Source organism: Littorina saxatilis, linkage group LG6 (assembly GCF_037325665.1).
Source record: "Littorina saxatilis isolate snail1 linkage group LG6, US_GU_Lsax_2.0, whole genome shotgun sequence".
NCBI lineage: Eukaryota > Metazoa > Mollusca > Gastropoda > Littorinimorpha > Littorinidae > Littorina > Littorina saxatilis.
The window spans coordinates 6282225-6309970 of NC_090250.1; the positions used below are offsets into that span (position 1 = coordinate 6282225).

Sequence of the window (27746 nt, forward strand, 5' to 3'; positions counted from 1 at the left end):
TTTTGGTATTTCTCAGTCCTTTTTCTTTTCTTAACACTTTCTTTTGTTTCCACCCTAATGCTGTACAGGCTTCAAGGCTATAAACCTGCTGCTATCACTGCGAGCAGTTATAGCAATGATTAAACTGGCCTTCACTTCTGCTTTTTGGGTTTAAGGGGGAAGAATTAATTTTTTTATTGAACAAACATAATTATCTTCACAGAAATTTCTATGGTAAAAAGTCCTATCATCAACAGAGAAATTTTGCAAGCAGATGTAAATGTACAGTGAAAGTTCTTTGTTACCTAAAGACACTCTATTAAAAAAAAGTTCATTCTGTGTAAAGACACATTTTAGGAAGTACATAAGGGCAAATCTCTTGATCTGTACACATCTGAACAATTGTTGGTGTTGGTTGAAATGCAAAGCTGATTGTTTTTTCTCACATTTGCATACACATTTTATGACAATGCTAGAACATATTGAGGTTGTATAATACATATATATTGAACATTCTCACAAACAGGTCTATGTTATGGTGAAAAGAAACAATGTTATGAGCATGACTGTGAGATGAAAACTCCTTGAGCTGGGTGATGTGCTTCAAAACCAACTGGGGCCGTATCTTGCTTTCACACGCTGGATTGCTTTCCCAAAACAGATGTCATGGGTATTAACAGAGAAATTTGTCAAAATACCACCTTTGTGCTCCTTCAAACATACCGTACACATAAGCGATCGTGATGCACTCGAAGAAAGCCACAACAAGAACTATTCGGCTGCCAGAGTAGTAGTCGAACAACTGAAATACATACATCCCACCCTGTGGAAGGGGGGATGAAACCGTGCTTAGTCGGTTCAGCTAGTATTCGCACAGTTTCGTACAGTGACTAAAACTGTACATAACATGCATATCATCACTTTAACATGTCAAACATCCTGCCTTGAAAGAATCAATAAAGTATATTTGAATAATTATAAGAATGTAAATAATAATACTTTTTTTTTCAATATTTAAATAACAATTTAAAACATGTGATATTGCCATAATGCTTGTATAAAATTGTACAATGTACACTAACAAATAAGAAGAAGATAAATCTACAATATGAGCAGAAATATATTTAAAATTGTTAAAGAAAAAAATTGAATACCATCAAAAATACTCAACAATCAATACAAAACAGTTAAGGAAAATAAATAAATAAATAAAAATCAGTATCAGTAAATTTGTGTTCATATTTTAAAAGATGTCGAATAGTGAATAAAAATGCATAAATAAAAACTAGATACGAAATAAACAAATGGAAGCAGAAACCCTCCCCGAACCCCAAGAAAACTGTGTCCTTTTTTCCTTTTCTCAGTTGCAACAGAAGTCTCTTCCTATATAGCTCTTCCACATCCCATCTCAAATATATCAATAGCAATTACAAAAGAAAACTCGTTTTGGTCAGGTTGCTGAAAGAATTTCTGTTTTGGTCAGAGGTTAAAATTAACTGAACAAAAATACCCTGGGAATGGCATTTTCTAATCCACATGCAGAGGAATTCAAGAAGACAAACTTGGTCCATAATACTGGTACATTATTGTTTGGCGTTAATCAATGAACACCACCAGAAAAGCGATTCACATCTTGAGAAAAAGGGAATAGTCTGTAGTTTTTGTGTGTGTACTAAGCAGGAAAGGCATTGGTGCCAAGCAAACAAAAATTCTTTCAACCACACCAAAAGAGGTCAAGCAGCTGGTATTTTTTGCTTTCAAAAAATTGGTTGTAAAAAAGGTCCGTTTCCATACAGCAGTACCATACACATGCAAGAGACTTTAACCCCCTGTATTTAAGCAATCTAACTTTCCAAGACCAGGCACTAAACCTTTCAGTATATACTCCAAGAAACAAGAAGAACGAATGCCCACACGACTCATCTTCGCCCTACATGATATCAAATAAAGTGCTCTAGGTCAAAAACTTTCAAGAAATAATTGATTTCTTGTTTATCATCCTGACTGTGACCTTGAAATCTGACCAGCATAAGATACTTTTCATGCCTGGAGGTCATGAAACCTCATACCTAGAGGTCATGAAACCCCAAAAATGTATGAATTTTACATGCTCTATCGTCTAAATTGTTCAAGCAAAATATGGTTTTTCTCACCATTTTTTTTGGTTTACCCAAACTTGACCCCAATGCGACCTTAAAATTTCAAAAGGGTCAACCAGACTTGGATCATATCTGGAGGTCATCAAACCATGGAAGGATGTGAAGTTCTATCTTTAGAAATGTTAATTTTCCAGTTTTTCACCCTAACTTTTGACCCTGCCATGACCTTGACAATTAATGAGGGTCAACCAGATAAGGGCCATGTCTGAAGGCCATCAAACCATAGGAGTGTGCAAAATATCAAAACACTAGCCTCAATAGCAATCGAGAAAACCTCAACCTTTAGTGTTCTGGTCTAGACACAGACGGTCAACCAAACACTGCTCATTTCTAAGACTCCTGATTTTTCAGGTGAATCAAAACAAAGAAATAAGCGTACAGTACATGTTATATACACTAAACAATCCTCAAGAGATAAAGGTACAATAAAACTAATGCTGGGTAATTTGAAGAAAGAGAGAAACAAAAAACGTACCTCAGTGACCATGGAGAGACCAATGAAGTATGATATGACACACACACCGGCAATAAAAACTTCACGCCTGTATCGGCCTCTGCGAAGAACTCTGGGGTACAGGTCAACGACAGATGTGACGAAGCCTTCAACACCAACAAACTGAAGCAGACAAAACAAAAGTACACTGAAAGACAATGCCCTCTCATTTTGATTTCTGCTGCTATACATACCTCCAACAAGAAGGGCAAAGCCCATACGACTCACATGCTTTACACATTTTTCCTACCAAAATACATGTGAGCTTGACCCAAGGTCAAGGTCATCCAAGGTCATGCAACACAAAGCTGTTAATTCAAGACATAGGAAGTACAATGGTGCTTATTGGCTCTTTCTACCATGAGATATGGTCACTTTTAGTGGTTCACTACCTTATTTTGGTCACATTTCATAAGGGTCAAGTGACCTTGACCTTGATCATATGTGACCAAATGTGTCTCATGATGAAAGCATAACATGTGCCCCACATAATTTTTAAGTTTGAAACAGTTATCTTCCATAGTTCAGGGTCAAGGTCACTTCAAAATATGTATACAATCCAACTTTGAAGAGCTCCTGTGACCTTGACCTTGAAGCAAGGTAAACCAAACTGGTATCAAAAGATGGGACTCACTGTGCCCTATATATCATATATAGGTGAGGTATTGAATCTCAAAAACTTCAGAGAAAATGTGAAAAATGTGAAAAATAGCTGTTTTTTAGGCAACATTTATGGCCCCTGCGACCTTGACCTTGAAGCAAGGTCAAGATGCTATGCATGTTTTTTGGGGCCTTATCATCATACACCATCTTGCCAAATTTGGTACTGATAGACTGAATAGTGTCCAAGAAATATCCAACGTTAAAGTTTTCCGGACGGCCGGACGGCCGGACGACTCGGGTGAGTACATAGACTCACTTTTGCTTCGCATGTGAGTCAAAAATGATTTGATAAATACGCTAAGTTTGATTAACTTCATTGTTGCATTTATTCATGAGCCACCACTGGCACTGGGGAAATGGTGAAGGTACACTTCAAACGTTTAAACCAGTCAAACACAGCTCCTGTCTAGCACCTTCAGTGACTTCACAACACTCAACCTGTACATATAAGCAGTATTTGCCAAATTAAGGCCACAGGTACATGAAAATAACATAAAAATAACAGAATAAGAGTTGCTGTGAAATCATGGTAATGAGCGTAAGAAAAGAATTTTAAATACGCTAAATGTATCCTGCCTACCACATCCAGCATCACAAACGTTTTCATGTGACTTGTTAGAGAAGGTGCAAGACACCATTCACAATAACAATTAATCATTGCTTCAGAGTTTCGAGTAGCGTTTGTCATCAAACCTGGCACATTTTCTTATCTTTAAAACAAGAAGAATCTTTCAAACTCCAAGATCCTGCCTTGAAGGTTGAGGTCACAAGACCATGTCCTCACATAATGTTCAAACGGACCACTAAAGCTTCTTTATTAAATCTTGTTGCACACTGACGTACAACAGTAACCTGGTCGCTTTGGAATGAAAATTTGGTACAGCAGTCCCTCTCATGAACGGACACCCTTGGGCCATAGCAAAACTGTCCGTACATTGCAGGTGTCCGGTCACGGGAGGGGTGACCACACCACCCCCTCCCCCATACACTCACACAGACACACAAACAACAGGATTGAGTCTATGCTAATCACTTCTTGTGGCTACTAAACAATAACAATAAACTCCTAATACTTCTTTAAACGTTCTGTAAAAAGGATTTGTATGAAAAGTGTTGAAAAGAAGAGATAAAATAAATCCTCAAGGCAGTGAACACACTCACCATGCACTGACATACGAAAGCAGCCACACAAACACAGCACAGAGGAGCGTGTGCAGATGCTTTGCAAGAATAAGCTTGAAAACCAGTTTGAATAAATAGCAGCAGATAGAGCTGCATGTCATAATCAAGTAATTTATTTGTTTCTTGTCTGGCTTTATTGACTGCATGCCGATCATGTGGCATGGCGCAGTGACTTTTCACTCTTCAGTCGGAAATACACTGTACATAACACAGCTCCCACTCTCCCTCACTATAATGCCTACCCCAAGCCGTGACAACTGATGCTTGGAAATAGTGTGGAAGAGTACACCTCTCTATTTCTCTCCAATGCTCTTCCTGCTGACATGCGGTGACACCGGACACCCCACAGAGTTTAGCCAGCTAACCCTCCACACCCCCCCCCCCTTTCTCTCTCTCACTCCCTCCAGCCATGTACTGTTGGGGGCTGTGGCCAGAGAGGCCAGCTGCACTGTTCACTCAGAGCAAAACCAGTTGACTGTGTCGTAACTTTTGACAAAGCAAGACAACTGAAGGGTTCATAGATTAGGCAACCGACTCACTGGTCAAGGCTGAGGGGAAACAAGAGTATCTTGTCAATGAAAGAGGTTACACACAGACACACGATGGGTACACGTGCACTCAAGTTATCAGTGACTGTCATCACACCATTGCGGCTGTGATCTTTGTACCAAGAGCCGGACTGCTCTGTTATCGATTTTGTTGGGGTGAAAATTTGAGGATGGTCTGTCCGTACATTGGAGGTATGACCTGCTGTTGGGACCGAAAATGAGTGTCCGCGTCCACGTTTTGCAGGTGTTTTGCAAGGGGGGGCAAATATAGAAGGAAAACACTCCGTGCCGAGCAAATGTGTCCGTACATGTCAGGTGTCCGCTCACGCCGGGGGCCGTACATTGCAGGGACTGCTGTAAATGCCATTCAGTGCCTTCCAACCATAATTTTCAGACAACTTACCAAGTATTCAATATTGAAAAAACACTGTATCAGCATTAGGTGCATGAATAACTTTGATAAAAAAAAAACTTACAGCCTTACAACGACAAGAAATATATACCTGACTGTCGAGGCCCAGCAGAATGACCATGCAGAAGAACGTGATCGACCAGAGAGGGGCAACCGGGAGTTGAGAGACTGCAGTCGGGTAAGCAACAAAAGCAAGACCGGGACCTGAAATCACATCATTTCCATCCCTGCAGATTAAACTGATCAACATATTGTTAGTGCTATCAGACTCAGAAATGTCTGCCTTACAAGTCAACCGAATAAAACCCATTTCAATATATGGTCACACCCTGACGCGCACTTGCACAACACAAAGCTTAGCCTCAACTGCACATAACGCACATACACACACTTACACACAAATGCACACACAAACATGCACTGTCACACACATGCACTGTCACACACATGCACTGTCACACACATGCACTGTCACACACATGCACTGTCACACGTATGCACTGACACACACACACACACACACACACACACACACACACACACACACACACACACACACACACACACACACACACACACAAAACACACAAAACACACAGACACACGCATGGTATCACACATAAAGACTGACCTGACTCAGCCACATGAGCAATATCCACCCCCTGTCGGACCGACATGAAACCCAGAATGGAGAAAATGACCAGGCCAGCAAGAAGGCTTGTCAAGGTGTTTATGATAGCAAAGAAAAAGGTGTCCCTGCAAAACACACAACACATTTTATGAATAGTTTGTTGAACCAGAACAAATATAAGGACACCACTATTGTCGGTCCATTTCAGATTTGCAAGATCAATAGATGTATTTGTGCAGTCATTATTCCCCCGCCAAGTTACAGAATTTCCTGTATTGCATGAAAGTGACTTCATTAGTGTGTGTGTGTGTGTGTGTGTGTGTGTGTGTGTGTGTGTGTGTGTGTGTGTGTGTGTGTACACGTATGCAGGCATGGGCTATCTCCCGATATAACCCCGTCGGTTCAATCTTCAAATGGTTCAAAACTACAAACACCGTACCGGTTATAGGTCACACTTTTTAGTGGAAAATGCTTCGACGCCGGAGCGGGTACTGGACCCAGTGCCGTTGTAGTGCAAGTGCACTACAAAGTACACTTGCACTACAACGGCACTGGGTCCAGTACCCGCTCCGGCGTCGAAGCATTTTCCACTAAAAAGTGCACAAAATTTGACCTATTTCGTCGCCTATAGGGGACGGAAAGAATGTCATTTCAATGGTGTGATGACATTCTTTCCGTCACGTGACGTCTGGAGTATATATAGAGTGGTGTTGAACTTGGTTTTTCCGTTATCCCGTTGTAGGAATCCTTAACCGGTACGGTGTTTGTAGTTTTGAACCATTTGAAGATTGAACCGACGGGGTTATATCGGGAGATTGCCCAGGCATGCTAACTTGCCTGCATGGGCGTGTGTGCATGACTTTGTTACTGCCTCTCTCTTTCTCTAATTGTCCGTCTGATTCGGTCTCCCTCTCTTATCTTCATCCATGCCTGTCTGTCTGTGTATATACCTAAGTGCATATAGTGCATGTGAATGCGTTATATATTGTGTGTAAAAAATGTCTGTTTGTCTGTCTGTCTGTAAACAATTCCATTTCAAATGGCAGAAATTAATATGTAAGCGCCTAGGGCTATATCTAGATTAGGCGCATAAAAATGATCACAATAATAATAATAATATAGTTTTATAGGTCAAACACAGAAAACCGAATTCCTCATTTTTCTACTTCAGTCTTTTAGTCCTGCCCTTTCCACTGTGTACAAGTCTCTGAAGACTGCTAGCCCTATATTTACCTGAAGCTGTTATGATTAAACTTGTTGTAGCTTCCCAATGCAGTGAGGGTTCCCAATGAGATGGAGTAAGAGAAGAAGACCTGGGTACCTGCATCCACCCACACCTGTTGGAAATTGAACACAAGATTAAACAGTCTGTATGCATGCAAGTATAAATGTGTTCAAAGACGCACAGGTTGCCAAGTTTATTGAATGATAACAAATATGTTGACAATAGGTTATTAGAAGCCCCTGTGATCAAGGACTTTCTGCATAAAAGACAAATTCCTGTCCATGTGTTTCAAACTCGACCCCTCACTAGCAATTGCAAGGCCCCTAAAAGTTTATCAGAAGAAACGCAAGGGTATTCACTCTTCCAAAACTAATACAAACCCAAGAAAGTTTTTTTTTCCAAAAATGGTCTATTATTTAGTCATTGACAGGTTGCCGCATAGTGCTGGCACCACACAGACAATACAAAATGTGTGTGTGCTTGCTGGTCAGTTGCTCTTGCATGCTCTCTCTCTCTCTCTCTCTCTCTCTCTCTCTCTCAATTTCTGTTTTCATCAATGCCTGTATTTTTGCGTGCCAGAAATGCAATTGCGAGAAACGCGCCAAGAGTGCACTTGACAGTGCAATATGTTCTCTTCAATAATATTGAAGGGAATTTATACCTTAGAAAAAAGGCTGTCAGATTGCTTCTCAAGATATACCATAAGATCCTACGTTAGAAATAATGCTACCGTGCAAGAGGACTGCCTACAATTTGCAAAAGTAGATGTTTTAAAAGCTTAATTGAATGTCATGGAGTAGGCAAAGAAAGAACACTGTTCGACAGTTTGGTTTGGTTACTTCCACTGAGTCACTTCCCTTGTTTGTGTATGTGATGCTTGTTACTAGGCGGCCGCGTCATAGAAGGGGCTAGTCATCTGCCCACCAGGTGGCGCCGCTCGACTACTTTTTTAATTAAAACACCGGAGACTGGAGAGAGGCAACGCCCTGAAGCGTATTCACTCACTTAAATTCATCACCTGTTCACCCCCAATACTTGACAAGAGTAATGGTCAAGTAAAAAAATAGTAATCTGATGGCCAGAATAGTAATCCAGTGGTTATAGACGCCAACATTAGCAACACAAAACTAATTTGAAGCACATTTGAAAATCGTAGTCTGGACTCAAATGGAGTATTTTTCCCCCCGAAAGCCTAAAAAAATAGTAATAAATTACTCCAAAATATTAAGGGTAAAAAGGTCTGTCACCATACTTGCGGTATCATGCCGTATGCGTCTAGATCAAGGTACAGTGGATTCCCTAGATTCTTCCGATTCCTCAAAATCCCCCAAAACTCGGCCCAAACGGTCAGTTCAACAGCTTATAGTCCTTTAATCTCACCTGGGCATCCAACAGTCGACTCCAGTCCGGAACCAGATAGTAATGGAGTCCTGTTGTAGCTCCCTCCAAGGTCACGCCACGGATCAACAGCACAAACATCAGCACGTAAGGACTGGTAGCCGTGAAATACATAACCTATGAAAGAGACAAAACGCACATGCTTTATCTCATGCAGTGGTGAAGGACACCTGTCTAGAAGCAAACGGTTAAAATTATTGCTGCTGGAAAAGCTTATGACGCCTTTACAATCAATGGAACAGTAAACCATTCCCAAACTGTGGTGTCGATGGAATTTAAATTCCCTTCATTCATGGGAGCTGTGCTCTTTTCTTTTTTTTAAGGAGAATTAAAACATGGTAGTATTCATGTAAGAAATATTCAATTAGTTTCATTTTTGTTCTGATTCAGTAACAGAAAGTAACTATTAATTGCAGAAACATTTACAAATTATAGCTGGTCCTACGACACCACAAACATCAACAGAATTACATTAAAACGTCCAACAAATTAACAGGAGTAAATCAGAACAACTACAAGGGGGAAAACCTGAGAACTATCTGCAGGAAGAGAAATTGATGCCCATACAGGAAACGCATTGGCAGCAAAACCTCTTACCAATGCCAAGTAAACTTCTCACAACTAACAACAAGTGCCCTACTGGAGCAAAGGAATGCACATACCAGAAGTAGTGCAAGCCAACGAACAAACATAAAACAAAGAAAGTAACAACCACGCAAGAATTTTGTTTGTTTCAAACGGGGGCCGTTGATCACCTTTCCGGAGGACTTAATGCCCTTCCAAATGCAGAAATACACGATGATCCATGCGAGTAACAAGCACAGGGCGAGGTCCCACTTGATTGGGCCGGGCTCCCCCACTCCAGAGCTCAAGGCCAGCACCTTGCGCCTGAGGAAATTTAGTTCTAGACTAGAGAGCCAGTCAGGGTGAAACTTGGGGAGGGGGGCGCCTCACAGGCGATGTTCTGCGGCCTTTAGCTGCATGATTTACTCTGCATGTGCGTGTCTGCCTGTTTGCAAGTCTGTTCTGAGCGTGTGCAGTGACAAAACAAAATGCATGCCAAGACTCGAGTGATATTAAATGTGATGCCAGAACCGTGCCGACTGCGGCAAAAAAACAAAAATCTTCCGGCAGTATACCGATCAGTGTAGGTGGACATTTCCAAAATGATGAGTGCAGGATTCCATTCACTGCTTTGAAATGGAAGAAAGTTGTTAATTCTGTGGGTTTCAAAGTGCGGAAGAGGGGAACAGGGGTAACCATGAAAGTCTGCTGCCACTGTTTTTACTATTCTTTCCTTTTTAAGTTGAACAACTGTCATGAAAATTATCCTCATTTGCTACTAGAAATGGGAAGAAGTTTGTGGGTGGGGTCGGAGGCGTTTATTAACAGGATAACTGTGAGACAATCCAAAAGGAGGGTACTTCCACGATTACAATTTTTACATTCCACCGTCTAAAAGAAAGCGATCAGAAACAGCTCCCAATCAATCCTTTAATGTCTACACTAGGACGCCTCATAAAAGGAACTGCTCTTTTGAAAAGTACTATAACAAAATTTGGAGCCACACTCTAACCGTGCCTTGGGGACAGCATGAATGAAATTAGCAGCATTAACCCATCCTGGCCACAATATGAGAGGAAGCAAATTGTCGTAAATGGAATCAGAGGACATCACTGCACGGATCTATTACAAACATTATAAAGGCCAACCAACTACAATAATTACAAACATTGTGAAGGCCAACCAACTACAACAAAGTGCTGATATATACAGCCATATCAAGTCAAATAGGCCAGCAACAGCCTGGCATCTCTCAAACAAACACTACTATAGTTATTTCATAAAGACACTCAAATCACACAAATGGACCTTCACAGACGGACAAACGGAAAATATATACTGACAACAAACTCTACTCTCACCTCGTAACCCGTTTCATACAAGTACTTCCGTGATTTTACCTAACATTGGTTGGCTAAAATTACCGTATAAATCTTCCGTACCCCACAGGAGGTGGGCTAGGGGTCGCCGGCTATGGACAAAGACATATAAAGCAAAAAATATGGTTCATTTAAATGCATATAGCATCATCAGGCGCGGGTGAAATTCAAGCATTATAATAATAATCAAAATAAAGAGCATTCAGGCAATTGGTATAACTTGCAAAAGATGAAACAAAAAGAACTTCAGGCTGAGCTGTGCTAAATGCCACTGACGAAACTAGGCAGGAAGAAAAAATCAGAAAACAAAATAATGCCATAAAACATGACATTTCGGGTACAGTTTTGACCACACACAAAATTGGTTTTGATATATATGCTGGAAGTTTTTTCAGATATTCAAACACCACAAAAAGCCCAGAGAAACTAAGCAGTAGCATCAATAAACTTCTTTCTAATATACATGTGTGAAGGTTTGAGTTGATTTCCTTTTCAATGCAAAGACTAAGCCTGAAGAAGCATCTGAGTGGAATACAACTATTTGTATTTTAGTCTTGTAGTCATCATTTACTTGCGGAATAAGCATTTACAACCTGATAAGAATCACACGCAGCACTGCATATAAGCAGCTTTAAAAACCCGGCCTCATGTGATAAATTAAAGCTATATCAGAGAGCTCCAGCTTTAAAAACAAGTTTGACATAAGACACACAAACGTACAAAACACACTACGTAAGTTATACACTGAAGCTTAAATTAAACATGTGACCGACTGTGAGTCTACACAACTCACTGAAAATCCAACCATAAAAAGATGAATGAGACGGACCAGTCTCGAACAGAGAGACAGACAGAGACAGAAACAGATAGACAGTTGTTCCTCAGTTTTACTTTTAGCATTCACACATCATTCTTTTCTTAAATTCCAGTAAATACCAATACACAAAAACCTGAGGAGAGTATAGTAATACCCTTCTTTTAAGCTCTAACTAATTAAGTAAAACTTTCCCTCCATTCCTTAAACATAATTCTCAGTGAATGTGCAAAAGAGAAGAGCACACTAATAGTAACATGAAATTATTATATATATAAACCAATGGCAAATAGAACACCTGGTATTCAAAATAACTTTCAGCTTCTATTTTCCACTGAATGGAACACCCCCCCCCCCCCCCTTTTTTTTTAATTTTTTACATTCCCTTTTTTCATAAAAGCCCTTCTACCCAAACCTATCTTGCCCCATTCACATACACTAGAGAAAAGGAAATAATAGGGCCTCAAAGGTAAACCGTAATCTCTGAATAGCTTATTTTGCTAAGCGTAGTTCAGACATCAGGGGGAAAATATGGGAGACAGGTAGACAATACATGTTGAGATCAAGATCCAACATGAATGTTGACTGCATTTTGACGAGTAGACGTTTGTGTTTTCTTACCTGGAAAACAGAGAATCCTGAAAGAAAGTTGTGTTGATGTGTGTGTTGTGTATCAGTGCAGGAAAAGAACAGCAAGAGAAACAAGACAAGAAGAAACGACAGAAGGACCGAAAAATAAAACTTCAAATAAAAACATAACAATAGTAAAATAAAATGTATCCAATGAAGTTTTCTCAATATACACATGAGGAACCTTCCCAGTTTAAAACTCTGTCATTGATCCTGCTTAGTTTGGTTCTCAAAACATTTCAACATCTTTTTCTTACACTTTGTTTCATCAGAAGAATTACTGATGCTTCTTATGAGCTTAGTTAACTAGTCATCAAGATGTATTCAGAAAGTAAAACTTTAAGAGACTTTACAAAAATGCATACAAAATGCTCATAATTAACTAGAAATATGCAATGCTTTCTGCATGCACAACTGCAACCTTTCAAAAGACGACAGGTGTAAACGTGTACATTCACATTTTCCATTTTCTTTTCATCTTCCTATTTTCATAATGTGTCTTTTTTGTCTTTTTTCTACAGACAAACCACCCAGGGTGGAATAACAGAGTTTTAGCCAGGCGAAAAAGAACACAATCATGGATAAAAAAATACCTACTCCCAAAATTCTGTGACAGGATCCATAATGCCTGACAAGTTTGCCGTGACATTTGCAGCCAGGCCAGTTGCTGACACATTTGCTGCCATCGTTTCGTTGACTTCGGACTTGTTGGTTGGGGACTTGCTGTCAAAGGTGGTGCAGTTGGGCGTGTTCCAGGAGTTGTTACAATTGGACCAAGGTAGAACCGACGTAAAGGAAGAAAAGATGTAGTACAGCGTCCATGACAATATGATGTTGTACTCGCAGTTCAGTAGAAAGACAATGATGGTGCTCGCATAACCTATACCTGAAAAAAGAAAATGAAAAATTGACTGAAAAATCTATCCAAAAACGTACCAAACCCCAAAAAACAAAGTCCTTCTCCTTCTCTTTCAATCTGTAATATTTTACTTCATAGTTCATGCTTGCCATTTAAATCCAAAATCAGAAATGGTTCACAACAGTTCTGTCACAGCTATGAAAAGTACAACAAATGCAAGATGTCCTGAAAATAAAATAAACAAAACAACAAAATGAGCCAAAGATAGCCAAAAGTTATAACACCTGCCAACTTCACCACTTGCACATACCAAGAAAAAAGATAAGCAGAGAGAGGCAGTCTTGCGCAGGCTGTCCACCAAGAAATTGTTGTCTGCAAAATCAAGGGAGCTAAATCTTGCCTTATTTTCGTAATTTATGCGATTATTTCCCTTGAACGCAGCAGACGACCATGGCTTCACCGTCCTCTGGACTATCAAATGTAGGCCTACGTTCAGGAATGCTAATAAACCACAGAGAGCTGTGCTGTTAAAAATGAATGTCAGATTAATCAATAAACAACGATTTTTATCATCTTGTTTTCTTTGTTTCAGTGGCCAGAATGCTCAGCGGCCAGTGTTACCTTGAAGAATGGGTGCAATCTTCCACGGCCCAATGCCTCCCTCGGACATGAACTGACCGACAGTGACTTCCAGGAAGAACATGGGAATTCCACCAAGCACCACAGCAACCAAGTAGGGAATCAAGAACGCTCCTGCAACACAAAGAAGAAGCCTCATCAGTCATTGAAACGTGAGCTTGAAATGAACTTATCAAAATTAGTTTGACTTTGATAGTTTAATCGTGCAGCTAAATATTTTTTTGGCAATGAATTGTTTATCCACTACAGTAAAAACGAAGAAACAACAACAACAACAACAACAGCAAAAACATAAACAACTGAGAATAAACTTGTGTGTGGCGAGTATCCCCTGAAACATGTCCTGAGAAAGTGCTCCCACCCCCATCGGCCTCTCTCTGTCTGTCTTGTCTCTCACACACACACTGGAATGACCCAAGAATGCTGCATCAATCAAGCATGCAGCAACAACGTGACTCCACTCACTCCCTTATCTCCTTGCACAACCCCCCTCCCCCACCCCCACCCTCCCGACACAGCCTTCGATCCGCACGGTCCCCCCCCCCCCCCCCCCCCTTACCGCTACACGTCATCGCCCCACCCTGCGACAAAAAGCAGGAAGTCTGGGATTGCATCGATCCCGACAGCGAGCTGGACAATTATTCACGCACTTGTCAGATCAACGCTTGCTGGCAAGTCTCCAGCTCTCCTGGCAACCAGGCAAACCACATGCATTACCTATCAGACACCACATGACCTATGTGGCCACATAAACCACATCCATTACCTACGTGGCCACATAAACCGCATCCATTACCTGTCTGGCCACAGAAACCACATCCATTACCTATTTGGCCACAGACACCACATGTATTGACTATGTGGCCATAGACACCACATGGAATAACCATGTGACCAGAGAAACCATATCAATTAAATGCGTGGTCAAAGACATCACATCCATTAACTCTTGGTCAGATACACAACATCCATTAACTCTTGGTCAGACACACCACATCCATTAACTCTTGGTCAGATACACCAAATCCATTACCTATCACGCCAGCGTGCGACAGATCGGCCAATAAAGTCGTCTGGCCTTCAACCTTAGACGTTTCTCCATTATCATTTTTTCTCCCCGACTTTCTGTCTCACTCCGTTCCCTAGATTTGCACTTTTTGAAGTATTGGCAGGGTGCCAGAAGATCTGGGAGGGGGGGACTGCATTATGACAGCAAGCCGAACCCTGCAGAAGCCGAATGCGGGTGCAAAAACACAGTAACGAAAAGGAGGGCAACGTATCGATCAAATCACGAAACGAGATGTTTGGCCTGAAGCTGAAAGAAGCGGCGCAGTGGGGGGGGGGGGGGGGGGGGGGGGGGGGTGGGGGGGGTGGGGGGTGGTGGTGGTCTTTTCTTTATTGTTGGAGCACGCTGATAGTTTAACCCTTTCACCTTGAGACAAGAAAAACAAAAATGAGGAGACTCACCACAGTCCGCACAAAATGTTGATCCTCCACTGACACTCTCAATCACCCCCCCCCCCCCCTTTCCTCCGAAAATTAGGATAATACGGTTAAGATGATAATTGTTTGAACATGACAGTCTAGATCAGTGCACTGGTTTTTTTTTTTATCTTAGCTTATTGCGCGCGCGCACACCCACCCACCCACCCCCCCCCCCCCCCACACACACACACACACCTTCAGCGCTATCCTTGTAAAAGGAGCAATCAATAGTCTCTCTGGGACCATTTATTATATAATTTTACAAAAGTGTTGTACACACACACACATGCAATTGCTACAATAAAACCGTTACAACGCCAAAGAATATGGGGTCTGCATACTGCAACGTTACCACCCTCGATCACCATCACCCAACACCCTCATACCCCCCCCCCCCCCCCCTTCCCCCCCCCCCCCCCTCCCCCGCCTCTGTAAAATCGGCTTCATACTTCTTTTCGCATTTCGCTTTCCAAATGATCCGTTAATTTCCGTTATCGCCGATGCTTTGCATGGGAAAGCTTTCTTGGAAGTGGGGATGGGGAGTTGGGTGCGTGGAGCCAAGCAAACATGATGGAAGCAATTTAGTTCAATAAGAAAAGTGTGATGCTTGTATATTTGAATAAACACACCGACAAGTCGATCGGGCACAGAGGATAAGTAAGCAAAACTACAAAGAATACACGCGTCTGACTGGAGAGCAGATCCAATAACATTAACAAGCATTACTTTGTGAAATGTGCGGCTGTGCAGAAAGTTCTTTGCCAAAGAGGTTTTGTTTGGTTTACCCGGGTGTGTGTCAACATGTCCCCCTGATATCTGTTTTCTCCAGTTTTGAAAAGTTTGTGGGGTTACTCAATAGACGTTTCCTTTGGCACATTTCCCGTGATTGCTCGAACATGTACAAGAAGTAGCAAACTACCGATTTTTGTCTTCTCAATCTCTCTTCTGCGGTAGATATAACCACAATATATCTCTCTTCTGTGGATAACCACTATATCTCTCTTCTGTGGTAGATGTAAGCAATACAAGTTAACGAGTCATTAAAGCGGGATTTCATTACCCTTACAGATTTATAGGCGGGGAGTACCCACTGAACTGTCTACATAATTTGGACGAAAGAGATGTAAAGATTTCATTCGCTGGTGCGCCTGGAGTGGCCTACAAAATGTGCCCCTCAGAGATTGCTGGTGCACTACTGATGTGAAATTGCCCAGACACGGCCAGACCAATCGATCAGGCTGAATAATACAGTAAGATCCCAATTCAAATAATCCAGACAATAGTGCACGTGCGTGTCACTGGACCATACTCTGCGGTTCAATAGTACGCCTGGGGGAGAAGTTTCCGTTATACAAATGTCTGGCTGTCCGTTGGAAATTGGAAGCACATTTCGTCTCAGCCGGTTGAAAAACGTGCACAGTTTTGAAATGCAACCGAGATTGTTTGACCAAAGTTTCAATCAATTTGATTGAAAAATGAGGTCGTCACAGTGCCGCCGCCTTTTTTTTTTTTTTTTTTAAACCAGATCATACAAATGTGTAACGTCATTAAAGACATTTTAACCTTTTATATTATATATATATAAAAGATCAAAATTGTGAGAGAAAAACGCCTGAACATTATGGAGAAAAAAAAAGGAAAAAGGATATCATCAAGAAGAATGTGTATGTACATTTTCATAATAACATGTATACGATGAACTTGATGCAGTTGATACCCGCACACTTCTGCCTGCCTAACGCTAAGTAGGCTACAGATTTTAAAAAAAATAATTTTTTGCTTAATTAACGCCCAGGCGACCACGAAGGGCCATACAGGGCGGTGCTGCTTTGACATATAACGTGCGCCACACACAAGACAGAAGTCGCAGCACGGGCTTCATGTCTCACCCAGTCACATTATTCTGACACCGGACCAACCAGTCCTAGCACTAACCCCATAATGCCAGACGCCAGGCGGAGCAGCCACTTGATTGCCAATTTTAAAGTCTTAGGTATGACCCGGCCGGGGTTCGAACCCACGACCTCCCGATCACGGGGCGGACGCCTTACCACTGGGCCAACCGTGCCGGTCTAAGTACAGATGAGATTAATAGAAACTCATTACGTCACAGCAGGATCCTGAGGCGCTCGTCACGCTTTGACGTGACTGATCGTAAAATAGATTTATCAATGTGATGGAAAATGATGAACACGTGCTAATGCGCAAAAAAGAAGAACGGAAAACATCCACACAAAACCTTTAAAACGAGATTGCCATTTGTCCTCCTTCCCTCCTATATAATCTTCTTCTCTGTGCATATTTTCTTCTTCTCCTTCTTCGACTTTTAATGAACGAGCACGATCGGGGTGTGTGTGTGTGGGGGGGCGCAATGGGGAGGGGTGTGTGTGTGTGGGGGGGGTCTGTCTATTGATCTCCTGCGCTCCTTCTACCCCCACACTGCCCCCTTCGATATCCCCAGCGCATGTTTTGCTTTGGCCCCGAGCGAGTCCTGTCTTTCTGTAGAGTCACACACTTTTCCTCAAACACTTCCACCGAGCTTGTAGTTGTATCATGTTTAATTTCCCTCTTTGTTCTTTTGCTTGAATGTGCTCCAATATCAATTACTTCCTTGTTTGAATTTCGTTTTTACATTTAGTCAAGTTTTGACTCAATGTTTTAACATAGAGGGGGAATCGAGACGAGGGTGTGGTGTATGTGTGTGTCTGTGTCTGTCGGTCTGTGCGTGTGTGTGTGTAGAGCGATTCAGACTAAACTACTGGACCAATCTTTATGAAATTTTACATGAGAGTTCCTGGGAATGATATCCCCGGACGTTTTTTTTCTTCTTTTTTTCGATAAATGTCTTTGATGACGTCATATCCGGCTTTTTGTAAAAGTTGAGGCGGCACTGTCACACCCTCATTTTTCAATCAAATTGATTGAAATTTTGGCAAAGCAATCTTCGACGAAGGCCGGACTTCGGTATTGCATTTCAGCATGGTGGCTTAAAAATTAATTAATGACTTTGGTCATTTAAAATCTGAAAATTGTAAAAATAAAAAAAAATTATAAAACGATCCAAATTTACGTTCATCTTATTCTTCATCATTTTCTGATTCCAAAAACATATAAATATGTTATATTTGGATTAAAAACAAGCTCTGAAAATTTAAAAAAATTAAAAATTATGATCAAAATAAAATTTTCGAATCAATTTAAAAACACTTTCATCTTATTCCTTGTCGGTTCCTGATTCCAAAAACATATAGATATATGTTTGGATTAAAAACACGCTCAGAAAGTTAAAACGAAGAGAGGTACAGTAAAGCGTGCTATGAAGCACAGCGCAACCGCTACCGCGCCAAACAGGCTCGTCACTTTCACTGCCTTTTGCACTAGCGGCGGACTACGTTCAATTTCATTCTGTGAGTTCCACAGCTTGACTAAATGTAGTAATTTCGCCTTTTGTTCTGTTTTCAGAAAACAATCTCATGCGCTGGATCGGAAGGACACGGATGTTTTGTTCCGATCGAAACGAAACCTCTTATAGAGTACTGACATGTGTGCCCTATAAACGGTCCCAAGACGTCAGTACAAGCGGAAGAAAAGGCTGCTTTGAGCGCGTAAGTATACTTTTCCTCAGTGCTTTCCTAACCGACTTTCGCGTAGGTCAGGAGAAGGTCGGACGATTCCCATCTTTTGCTCAACTGAGCGTCGGGATTAATGCGTCAGAGAACAGAACAGGCGGACACAATAAGGCCAAAACAAATCAATTGTTTGTTTCCTATGACGAGGCCCATACATTTTGGGTCGGTAATTGTTTGTTTTTTAATTGAATTTAGGTGTTTTGTTTGTTACACAAGCGCATGTGGCTTGTTATTGGCCGGAAATCGTACGAGTTGTGTCCCCTGGGTGTCGGCGAAGAGTAACTTTCCTGGTTAAAGCCATATGTACTCGATGACTATACACGCTAATTGCTTTACCAACAGCTGGAGACATGCTAAATTAAGTTCCCTGCAAAATATTGTGGTCTAGGACCCCTTCAATGTTGAGATATGTTAATTTTCATTTTGATCTGGATCGTCCTATTTATAGATTTGGCAACACATGCGCTGTTGACGCAAGGGAGAGAACTCCGTGTCGTTGTTGACATCCTCACTTTTTCAGAGGCTAGAACAAGCTGAAATGCACGTATATGGTCCGCGCATGACGACATATCGTCATTATTATGGTCTTATGGTGCGTTTGACATCGATTGTGGGCAAACTATACTTTGTAAACACGGGAGTAAGTTAGTAAGCCTTTAAGGCTGCATAATCCCGACAATTAGGTGTGTCAGTGGATCTTGTACAAGATCATTCACGGCCGCAGTGTCCGGACTGTGACAAATGAACCGTAGTTGGCATACAGCTGTCATAATATGTTCGAGATTATCTTCTGACAGAGCGAAAGATTTTCCGCAAGAAGGCTGCATTTGACATCATGCATAACAAGAAATTCCTCCGAGGTAGGAAAAACACCCCCGTTGGTCAAAGGGAAATAACCATTCTCACTGCCACCAACTGAGAAGGTTATTTCCCTTTGACCATTAATATGTCCCTCTATAAGTCCTTGTAGAATCTTAATCCACCAATAACTCCCTAACCGTGTGTTTGACTGGTCCCAATTTTTGTAAGGACCGTCTCAGGAATGTATAGAACCTGTTCACCAAGTTTGGTGACGATCGGTCCGTTCATTCTTGAGATCTATATGCGCACACAAACACATCGACCGAACCCTATACACACCCCTATACCGGGGGTGTAATGAAGGAAGGGAAACTGGCTATGGCTTGCTGCCCGACAGTCACGACGGTTATATATATATATGAGCCAATGTCAAAAGGTGCTGTGGGTACGCTAGGTATTTTATAAGTTCTGTAACTATTTACTGAATGTACACTCAGATGGAACTTTTGGTTTTTCTGAGAGATTAATGAATAAAGATGATCGCAGAGAAAAACCAAAGACTAACTATAAACAGTTAAAATTCTGCTCCTCATTCATTACGCAAATTAGTGCTTTTTAGGGACGTATTTTGACAAGGTGTTTGAGTACTCTCGATAGTTTTAGAAAAAATGCTAATAAGCTTTTTTCTGGGCAGTTGGATTTAAACCAAATGATTGCATGAACCCCAATACATAGTTCTGTGTGTTTTTCTTCCCATTTGTCCGTTTTTTAAAGAAATTATTAAAGTTTGAAAATTGCGTGTCTAGCGTGACTCTTTGCGTCACAAAAACTCAAACTTTAAAAAAGCTTCCAAAAAATGTTGTTGTTCAACTAGATACACAAAAGAACCAGTTTTGAACAAAAACTGTCGGTGAAAAGGAAAAACAATGAAAATAACCACTATATTTTGAAGTTTGGTACCATTTCTGGCTAATTTAAGCTTTGTCGTCACAATGTCACACTAGACACTTTTTTAGCAAATTTCCTTTTTTTTCCACAAAATTTTTAATTTCTTTCTTTTTTTTGGCTAGCAGTCAGAAGCAAATCAAATGACTGCTTCATAATCACAGTTTTTGAAAAGAAGAAATAAAAAGGAATTGTCATTATTGTGTGACAGAACAATTTGTCGTCACAGGTCACACTAGACACACGACGTCATTTGTCCATCCAAACAAAATTTATGTAATTAAAACCACTGTTTTAGAAGATTGATTACGTGCTTTAATTATCGACAAATGCTTGTTCTTCATCACTCTCTTGAGATGACCAGGAAGAAATAATAATGGGCCAGAATTCCCAATCATCTAGGCCGTTTTCTGAACTTCGCGCACGGCGCGCTAGTGTTAAGACCGCGGCCCAAAAAACACAGTCCGGTGCCCAGCGATGCTCGGAATACAAGAAAAGGATGAAAAAAAACCGACCAGGAGTATGCTGCCTACCTGGATAGACGGGAACGTCCCACTAGTCCGAGGGTTCACTAGTCCGAGGGTTCACTAGTCCGAGGGTTCACTAGTCCGAGGGTTCACTAGTCCGAGGGTTTACTATAGACGCTTTTTTCCAGTTCGTCCCATTAGTCCGAGGGTTCACTAGTCCGAGGGTTCACTAGTCCGAGGGTTCACTAGTCCGAGGGTTCACTATAGACGCTTGATTTTTCAGTTATTATACCGCCCCTTAAAAGGCGGTATATAGGTTTCACTGTGTCTGTCTGTCTCTGTGTGTGTGTGTGTGTGTGTGTGTGTGTGTGTGTGTGTGTGTGTGTGTGTGTGTGTGTGTGTGTGTGTGTGTGTGTGTGTGTGTGTCCGCAAATAGATATCCGATGTTTGAGAACCGATTTCAATGAAATTATGTGTGAGGCTGTAGTACAACCCAGACTCGATCCTCTCCATAATTCAGGTCGGTGGGATAACTAATTGACCCTCACAGGCAAAAGGAAACCCGAGGTGCTATATAATATGACTAAAAACTGTAGGCAGTTCGATCACGTAATTGTCCAGTCGGGGCGGTATCCTGATAAATTTAATATCCTTTCTTCAGTCAAAATATAAATAACTAAGTTTCTTGGGGGAAATAGTCTGAGATTTCTTCAGTCAAATATAAAACACCACATTATCTTTTTGAATGAAAACAACTCAGTGTTTTTATGAGAATATTCTTCGATTTGGTTCCCACAGTAGTGAAAAACACACGCACGCACGCACACGCACATCCACGCACACATACACACACAAAATAAAAACAAATCAAATTGAATATCCTTTGTTCAAGCGTCTATAGTGAACCCTCGGACTAGTGGACCCTCGGACTAGTGAACCCTCGGACTAGTGAACCCTCGGACTAGTGGACCCTCGGACTAGTGAACCCTCGGACAAGTGAACCCCTCTCGGATAGACAGAACGTATTGAGCGAGGCTTGGAGGGAACACCGGACCGACGAGCGGAGAGCATAATGGATCGCGAGAAAGCAAGACATCGTAAACAGTTGAGCAGGTAATTTACAAATCTGTAGAATCTTCTGTCAAGTCTCCATCTAATCCAGAGTCGAATTAAAAATTGAGTATGCGAATTTGATTACCTTTCAGTGTACAGACTGTAACGAGGACACTCACACACACACACACACACACACACACGCACGCACGCACGCACGCACTCACGCACGCACGCACGCACCCATGCACACACGCATGCAAGCACTCACACACACAAGCAAGCACGCACACGCACGCACGCACCGATGCATGCATGCATTCAAGCGCGCAAAATGTGTCAGATTTTGGTAGGTTTAGGAATGTGTTTATGTAAAATTCTTTTTAAAGAAATAAACCGGGAAAAAAACTACCCAATGTTTTGCGCTAAAACCCGTCTCCGGGTTAATAATTTTCAGTTTAAACCGTTTGCTGCAGACCTGCCGTTTCACACCGAGATTATCATTGCATGGACAATTAAAGAACTACAAATATGAGGATACCGATACTCAACATTACAACTCATAATGTGCGGTGTGTGTGTGTGTGTATGTGTGTGTGTGTGTGTGTGTGTGTGTGTGTGTGTGTGTGTCCCAGGGCTCGTGCGAAGAAAGAAAAAAAGAAAAACAGCTCTCCGCTAACTGCAGCAAAAAGGAAGAAAACGGCTATTAAAAACATAATTCGTAAAGCGGAGACACCTGCAGACAGGCAGAAGAAGAAAACCAAAGAAAATGCTAAGGTTCGGCAGTGCAAAAGAAGATCTTCCATGACAGATAAACAGAAGAGGGAATTGAACAAAATAAGAATGGACAGATACCACAGAAAACAAGAAAAAGACAATCTGACGAATCTCGCAAGACCAGTGAGCTTTTTGAAGTCAGTAAAAATGGCATTTAATGCCATTTCCAGGAAGCGGGACAAAGAGTCTCTTCAGAAACAAAATTTCATTAAAACGTTACTCAAGCGACAAGCAGTACAACAAGACAGTTGTAGAACTCTCAAGCAACTGTACGTGCGTAAACGTCCGACAGACACAAAAGTGGAGAAATTCTACGACAGGGAATCAATCGATGTGCCTGGAAAGCGTACAGTGTCAAAAGTGTCAATGATCCAGAAGAAAGTTCTGACCAAGAAAGTGGAGGACTTGTTTGAAATGTTCAAATCTGAAAATCCGTTGTACAAAATATCTCTGACCCCTTTTGCACGGAGGCGCCCAAAACACATCCTGCTGTCTACCAGTCGGACTTTTCTGCAGTGCTTCTGTGAGACATGCACCAACCCAATGTTGAACGTTGACAAGCTAAACCAGCATTTGTCTGCGATAACTTATTTAATCTGCTTTTATGGAATAACCAATATTTTGTTTATGATGGAAATGTACTGTATTTTGAAGATTGGACAAGAAAGGGTCTTGTTAGCGTATATGATGTTTTACATAGAAAAGAGTTTGTTTCCTATCAGTTCATTTGTGATGTTTTATGAAAATCCCCACAGAGAATTTTGAAATATAACATGGTTCGTGCTGTTGATGTAAATGTTATTAATAAGATGATGCACGGAAAGGAAGAAATTGATTTGACGGATATCCCCTCTTATCGTGGTAAGAAAGTACACAACGCACAACAGTTTAGAAAAGAATTAGTAAGCATGAAACTTGTTGAACCGTGTGCAATTGGATTTTGGAGGAGGAAATTTAATTATGAAATTGACAAGAAAGATTGGCTGATGAGTTTTGAATCGGTTAAAGAGACAAGGCTACGAGTATTACAATGGAAATTACTTCACAATATTTACCCCACAAATATTATGTTATGTAAAATGAAAGTTGTGGAAGACAATATTTGTTCACACTGTAGTAATAGCATTGACTATATAGAACACTTTTTGACTCACATGCGAAACAAAAGTGAGTCTATGTACTCACCCGAGTCGTCCGTCCGTCCGTCCGGCCGGACGTCCGGCCGGACGTCCGGCCGGCCGTCCGGAAAACTTTAACGTTGGATATTTCTTGGACACTATTCAGTCTATCAGTACCAAATTTGGCAAGATGGTGTATGATGACAAGGCCCCAAAAAACATACATAGCAACTTGACCTTGCTTCAAGGTCAAGGTCGCAGGGGCCATAAATGTTGTCTAAAAACAGCTATTTTTCACATTTTTCCCATTTTCTCTGAAGTTTTTGAGATTGAATATCTCACCTATATATGATATATAGGGCAAATTAAGCCCCATCTTTTGATACCAGTTTGGTTTACCTTGCTTCAAGGTCAAGGTCACAGGAGCTCTTCAAAGTTGGATTGTATACATATTTTGAAGTGACCTTGACCCTGAACTATGGAAGATAACTGTTTCAAACTTAAAAATTATGTGGGGCACATGTTATGCTTTCATCATGAGACACATTTGGTCACATATGATCAAGGTCAAGGTCACTTTGACCCTTATGAAATGTGACCAAAATAAGGTAGTGAACCACTAAAAGTGACCATATCTCATGGTAGAAAGGGCCAATAAGCACCATTGTACTTCCTATGTCTTGAATTAACAGCTTTGTGTTGCATGACCTTGGATGACCTTGACCTTGGGTCAAGGTCACATGTATTTTGGTAGGAAAAATGTGTAAAGCAGTTCTTAGTGTATGATGTCATTGCTAGGTTTAGTTATTTGACCTTGACCCTGAAGGTCAAGGTCATGTAAAGGTCAAGGTCAAGCATGTGAGTCGTATGGGCTTTGCCCTTCTTGTTTTTCTTTGGCCCAGTGGTGCTTGAGTTTTGGAAACAAATTGAATTTTATATTTGGGTACACAGATAAAGTTAACTGTGCATGAAATCATGTTTGGAGTTAAAAATCGAAAAATGCATGCAGCTCTGTTGAAAGAATTAAACTGTATAATTTTGGTTGCTAAAATGTGCACAAGTATTTATAAGAAAACCAAGGCTTCAATGCCTCTTTTTGTTATCTTCGAAAGGCAACTGCAGATCAGAAATATTTATTTTTGATTAAAAAGTTCCAAGACAAATATTTAGTAACTTTTTTTTAATAAAAACAATTGTAAATGTTACCTCCACCATCATTACCCCCCTGACCCCCCCCCCCCCCTTTTTTCACTCTCTCTCTTTCCCTCTCTCTCTCTCTCTCTCTCTCTCTCTCTCTCTCTCTCTCTCTCTCTCTCTCTCTCTCTCTCTCTCTCCTCTCTCTCTCTCTGTCTCTCTAAAGATGTCTTTATAATGAATTGTCAGAATGTATTCCAAATGAGTGTGGTCAATTATGTATCTATACATCCGTAGATGCCTTTCATTTGTTTCATGAATTTTAATACTATAGACTTTTTGAGTGGTAAATGTTGAAGGATGAAAGAAAATATATTGTGAGTGGACGGATGCATGTTATTCATTAAAAGCCCCACAATGATGTGCTTGGCAACAAATAAAAAAAATAAAATAAAAAAAAAGACTCCAACATTACAAACCTTAAAGGCACAGTAAGCCTCCCGTAAACCATCACAGATACTGTCAGGCTTTTACACACAGTACAAACACCCTTCCATGTGAACGCTCACTAAACGGGAACATCCCAGGTGCCCTACGTAAAGAGCGAGCAATTGTTACAGAATTAATTTTGCGGATTGTCTCAGAGACAATCGGACCGTGGTGCGTTTTGGCGCTAGACCTAACATTTAAAATCTAAATAATAAATTGACAGCTTGTTACACAAACATTCTTAAATCATAAAAGAATTCTTTTTTCATCAAGACAAGATCAGTACAATTCGAAGTTTTTAAAGTTTGAAAAAAAAAGCCCGGAAGCAGGGTCACGCAAGGTCGTGATTCTCGTAGCAAACGACGGTTTATGCCTATCGCCGATTCCTCTAAACAGTCAAAAGCCATCGCTAGAGTTCTTGTGAACCACAGCCGTTTGTTTCGTGCATAGTCAGATAAGCTCACATCGAGTCGCATTCAAATTACTAACTGACGATCGACTACATTGTGAAAAAGGGAAACTGGATCACACGGTTCACGATGGCTCAAACCACGCAAAAATAAATTCTTTGAAAATTGCTCGCTCTTTACGGAGGGCACCTAGGATGTTCTCAAGCGGTGAGTGTTTAAATGAAAGGGTGTTTGTACTGTGTGTAAAAGCCCGACAGTATCTGTGATGGTTTACGGGAGGCTTACTGTGTCTTTAACATTTGACCAGAGTCAACTAGTCTTTCGTCATGTCAGGGCGTTTTCTTGTCCTGGGAATATATTTCATGACCCCACTGTGACCTTGAAATGTGACGCAGGTCTTCCATATTTGTATCATCTATGGGGGACATCAAACCCTGGAAATGTGGAAGTTTCAAAGATGTAGCCCTCAAAACATTCAAAACAATGATACTTTTTACTTTTTGTTCACCTTAGACGGCCTGCTATGACCTTGATATTTGACAAGGGAGAACCAAACTCGCATCATATTTGGATATCATCAAAACATATAAGTATGGGAAGTTTAAACGCTTTCGCTACAAAGCATTTTGAGAAAATTCCAAATTATTCCCTTTTTGACCCGAAGACAACACCACCGTGACCTTGACATTTGACAAAGGTCACCCATATTTATATCATGTGTGTAGGCTATCAAACTCTGGAAATTTGTGAAGTTTCAAAGATGTAGCCCCAAAAACATAAAAAAACCAATGATACATTTTTTTCTCCTCATTAAGACAGACCTGCTATGACCTTGCTATTTCACAAGAGTAAACCAAATTGAGCATCAGGATTGGATATTATCTCAACAAAGAAGTGTGTGACGTTTAAAAGCTGTTACTTTAAAACCTTTTCGAGAAAATACCAATTTATCACTTTCTGACCCAATACGACCCCGCCGTGACCTTGAAATGTGACGAAGGTCAACTACTCTCTCACCATGTCTGGAGGTCATACAATCATACAAGTATGTGAAGTTTCAAAGCTTTGACTTCAACAATATCTGAGAAAACCTCAAATTAAAGAACTTTTGTATGGAGCACATACCGATTGTGACTGTGATAGCAATAAATGAATTCATGTTGCTAACATACACATTGTATGCGCTTTTACCTTGATTATATTTAATCTACACCCCAATACTCATATGCGAGCTCAGTAGAAATGAAAGTTCTAGAAAAAAAAAGGAAAAAATCAGGTTTATGTCCTTACATGCCACAAGAGACACTCGTCAAGCCTCAACTTAACGGCCAAATAACACAGCCGTTGTGAAAGATTTTCCCTTTTCTCCTTTGGAAACTATATACTGAATGTGTTAAGCAACTCAAAACACCAGTCATTTTACTTTGGGTGTACTTTGATTTTCGAAGCTGTCAGACAGCACCTTTTGACATTGGCTCATATATATATAAATCGTGCAAGTTCATCTTCTGAGTACAAAAAAGATGACTGTGTATGCAATGTTAACATCTGCAGGTAAATGTATGCAATTTCCCGTAATTACTGGGTTAAGGTGTGCCGTTTGACATCTTTTATCGATGTCATCATTTCCTATTACCGGTAGTTGGATTTCTTCTGGTGGCCTGAATGACTGATTTACGTCATCAACATGGTCCCAGTGAAGCAAGTTGAAGGTCACACATGGATGGACAAAAGAGATAAAGCGCTACAGTGCGCGTGACGTCGGTTCATACGTACTTCCGGGACTAATATCAGAAACTATTAGAAAGGTTTCAAAAATCGATTGTTTGTTTCCAGTAAAAGCAGTAGCCATGAATTTTGAAC

At 40.9% G+C, this 27746-nt stretch overlaps 1 protein-coding gene across 1 annotated transcript in view; it reads right to left on the reverse strand.

Annotated features, from left to right (window-relative positions):
* Positions 1-27746, reverse strand: part of LOC138968366 (sodium- and chloride-dependent taurine transporter-like) — a 55540-nt gene that overhangs the window by 15270 nt on the left and 12524 nt on the right. The window contains exons 3-11 of the mRNA XM_070340920.1: positions 13558-13689; positions 12675-12963; positions 9446-9578; positions 8673-8807; positions 7301-7404; positions 6068-6192; positions 5528-5640; positions 2614-2754; positions 703-802 (exon numbers count right to left, since the gene is read on the reverse strand). Coding sequence (XP_070197021.1) covers positions 703-802; positions 2614-2754; positions 5528-5640; positions 6068-6192; positions 7301-7404; positions 8673-8807; positions 9446-9578; positions 12675-12963; positions 13558-13689 — 1272 coding nt within the window. The remainder of the gene's footprint in view (positions 1-702; positions 803-2613; positions 2755-5527; positions 5641-6067; positions 6193-7300; positions 7405-8672; positions 8808-9445; positions 9579-12674; positions 12964-13557; positions 13690-27746) is intronic.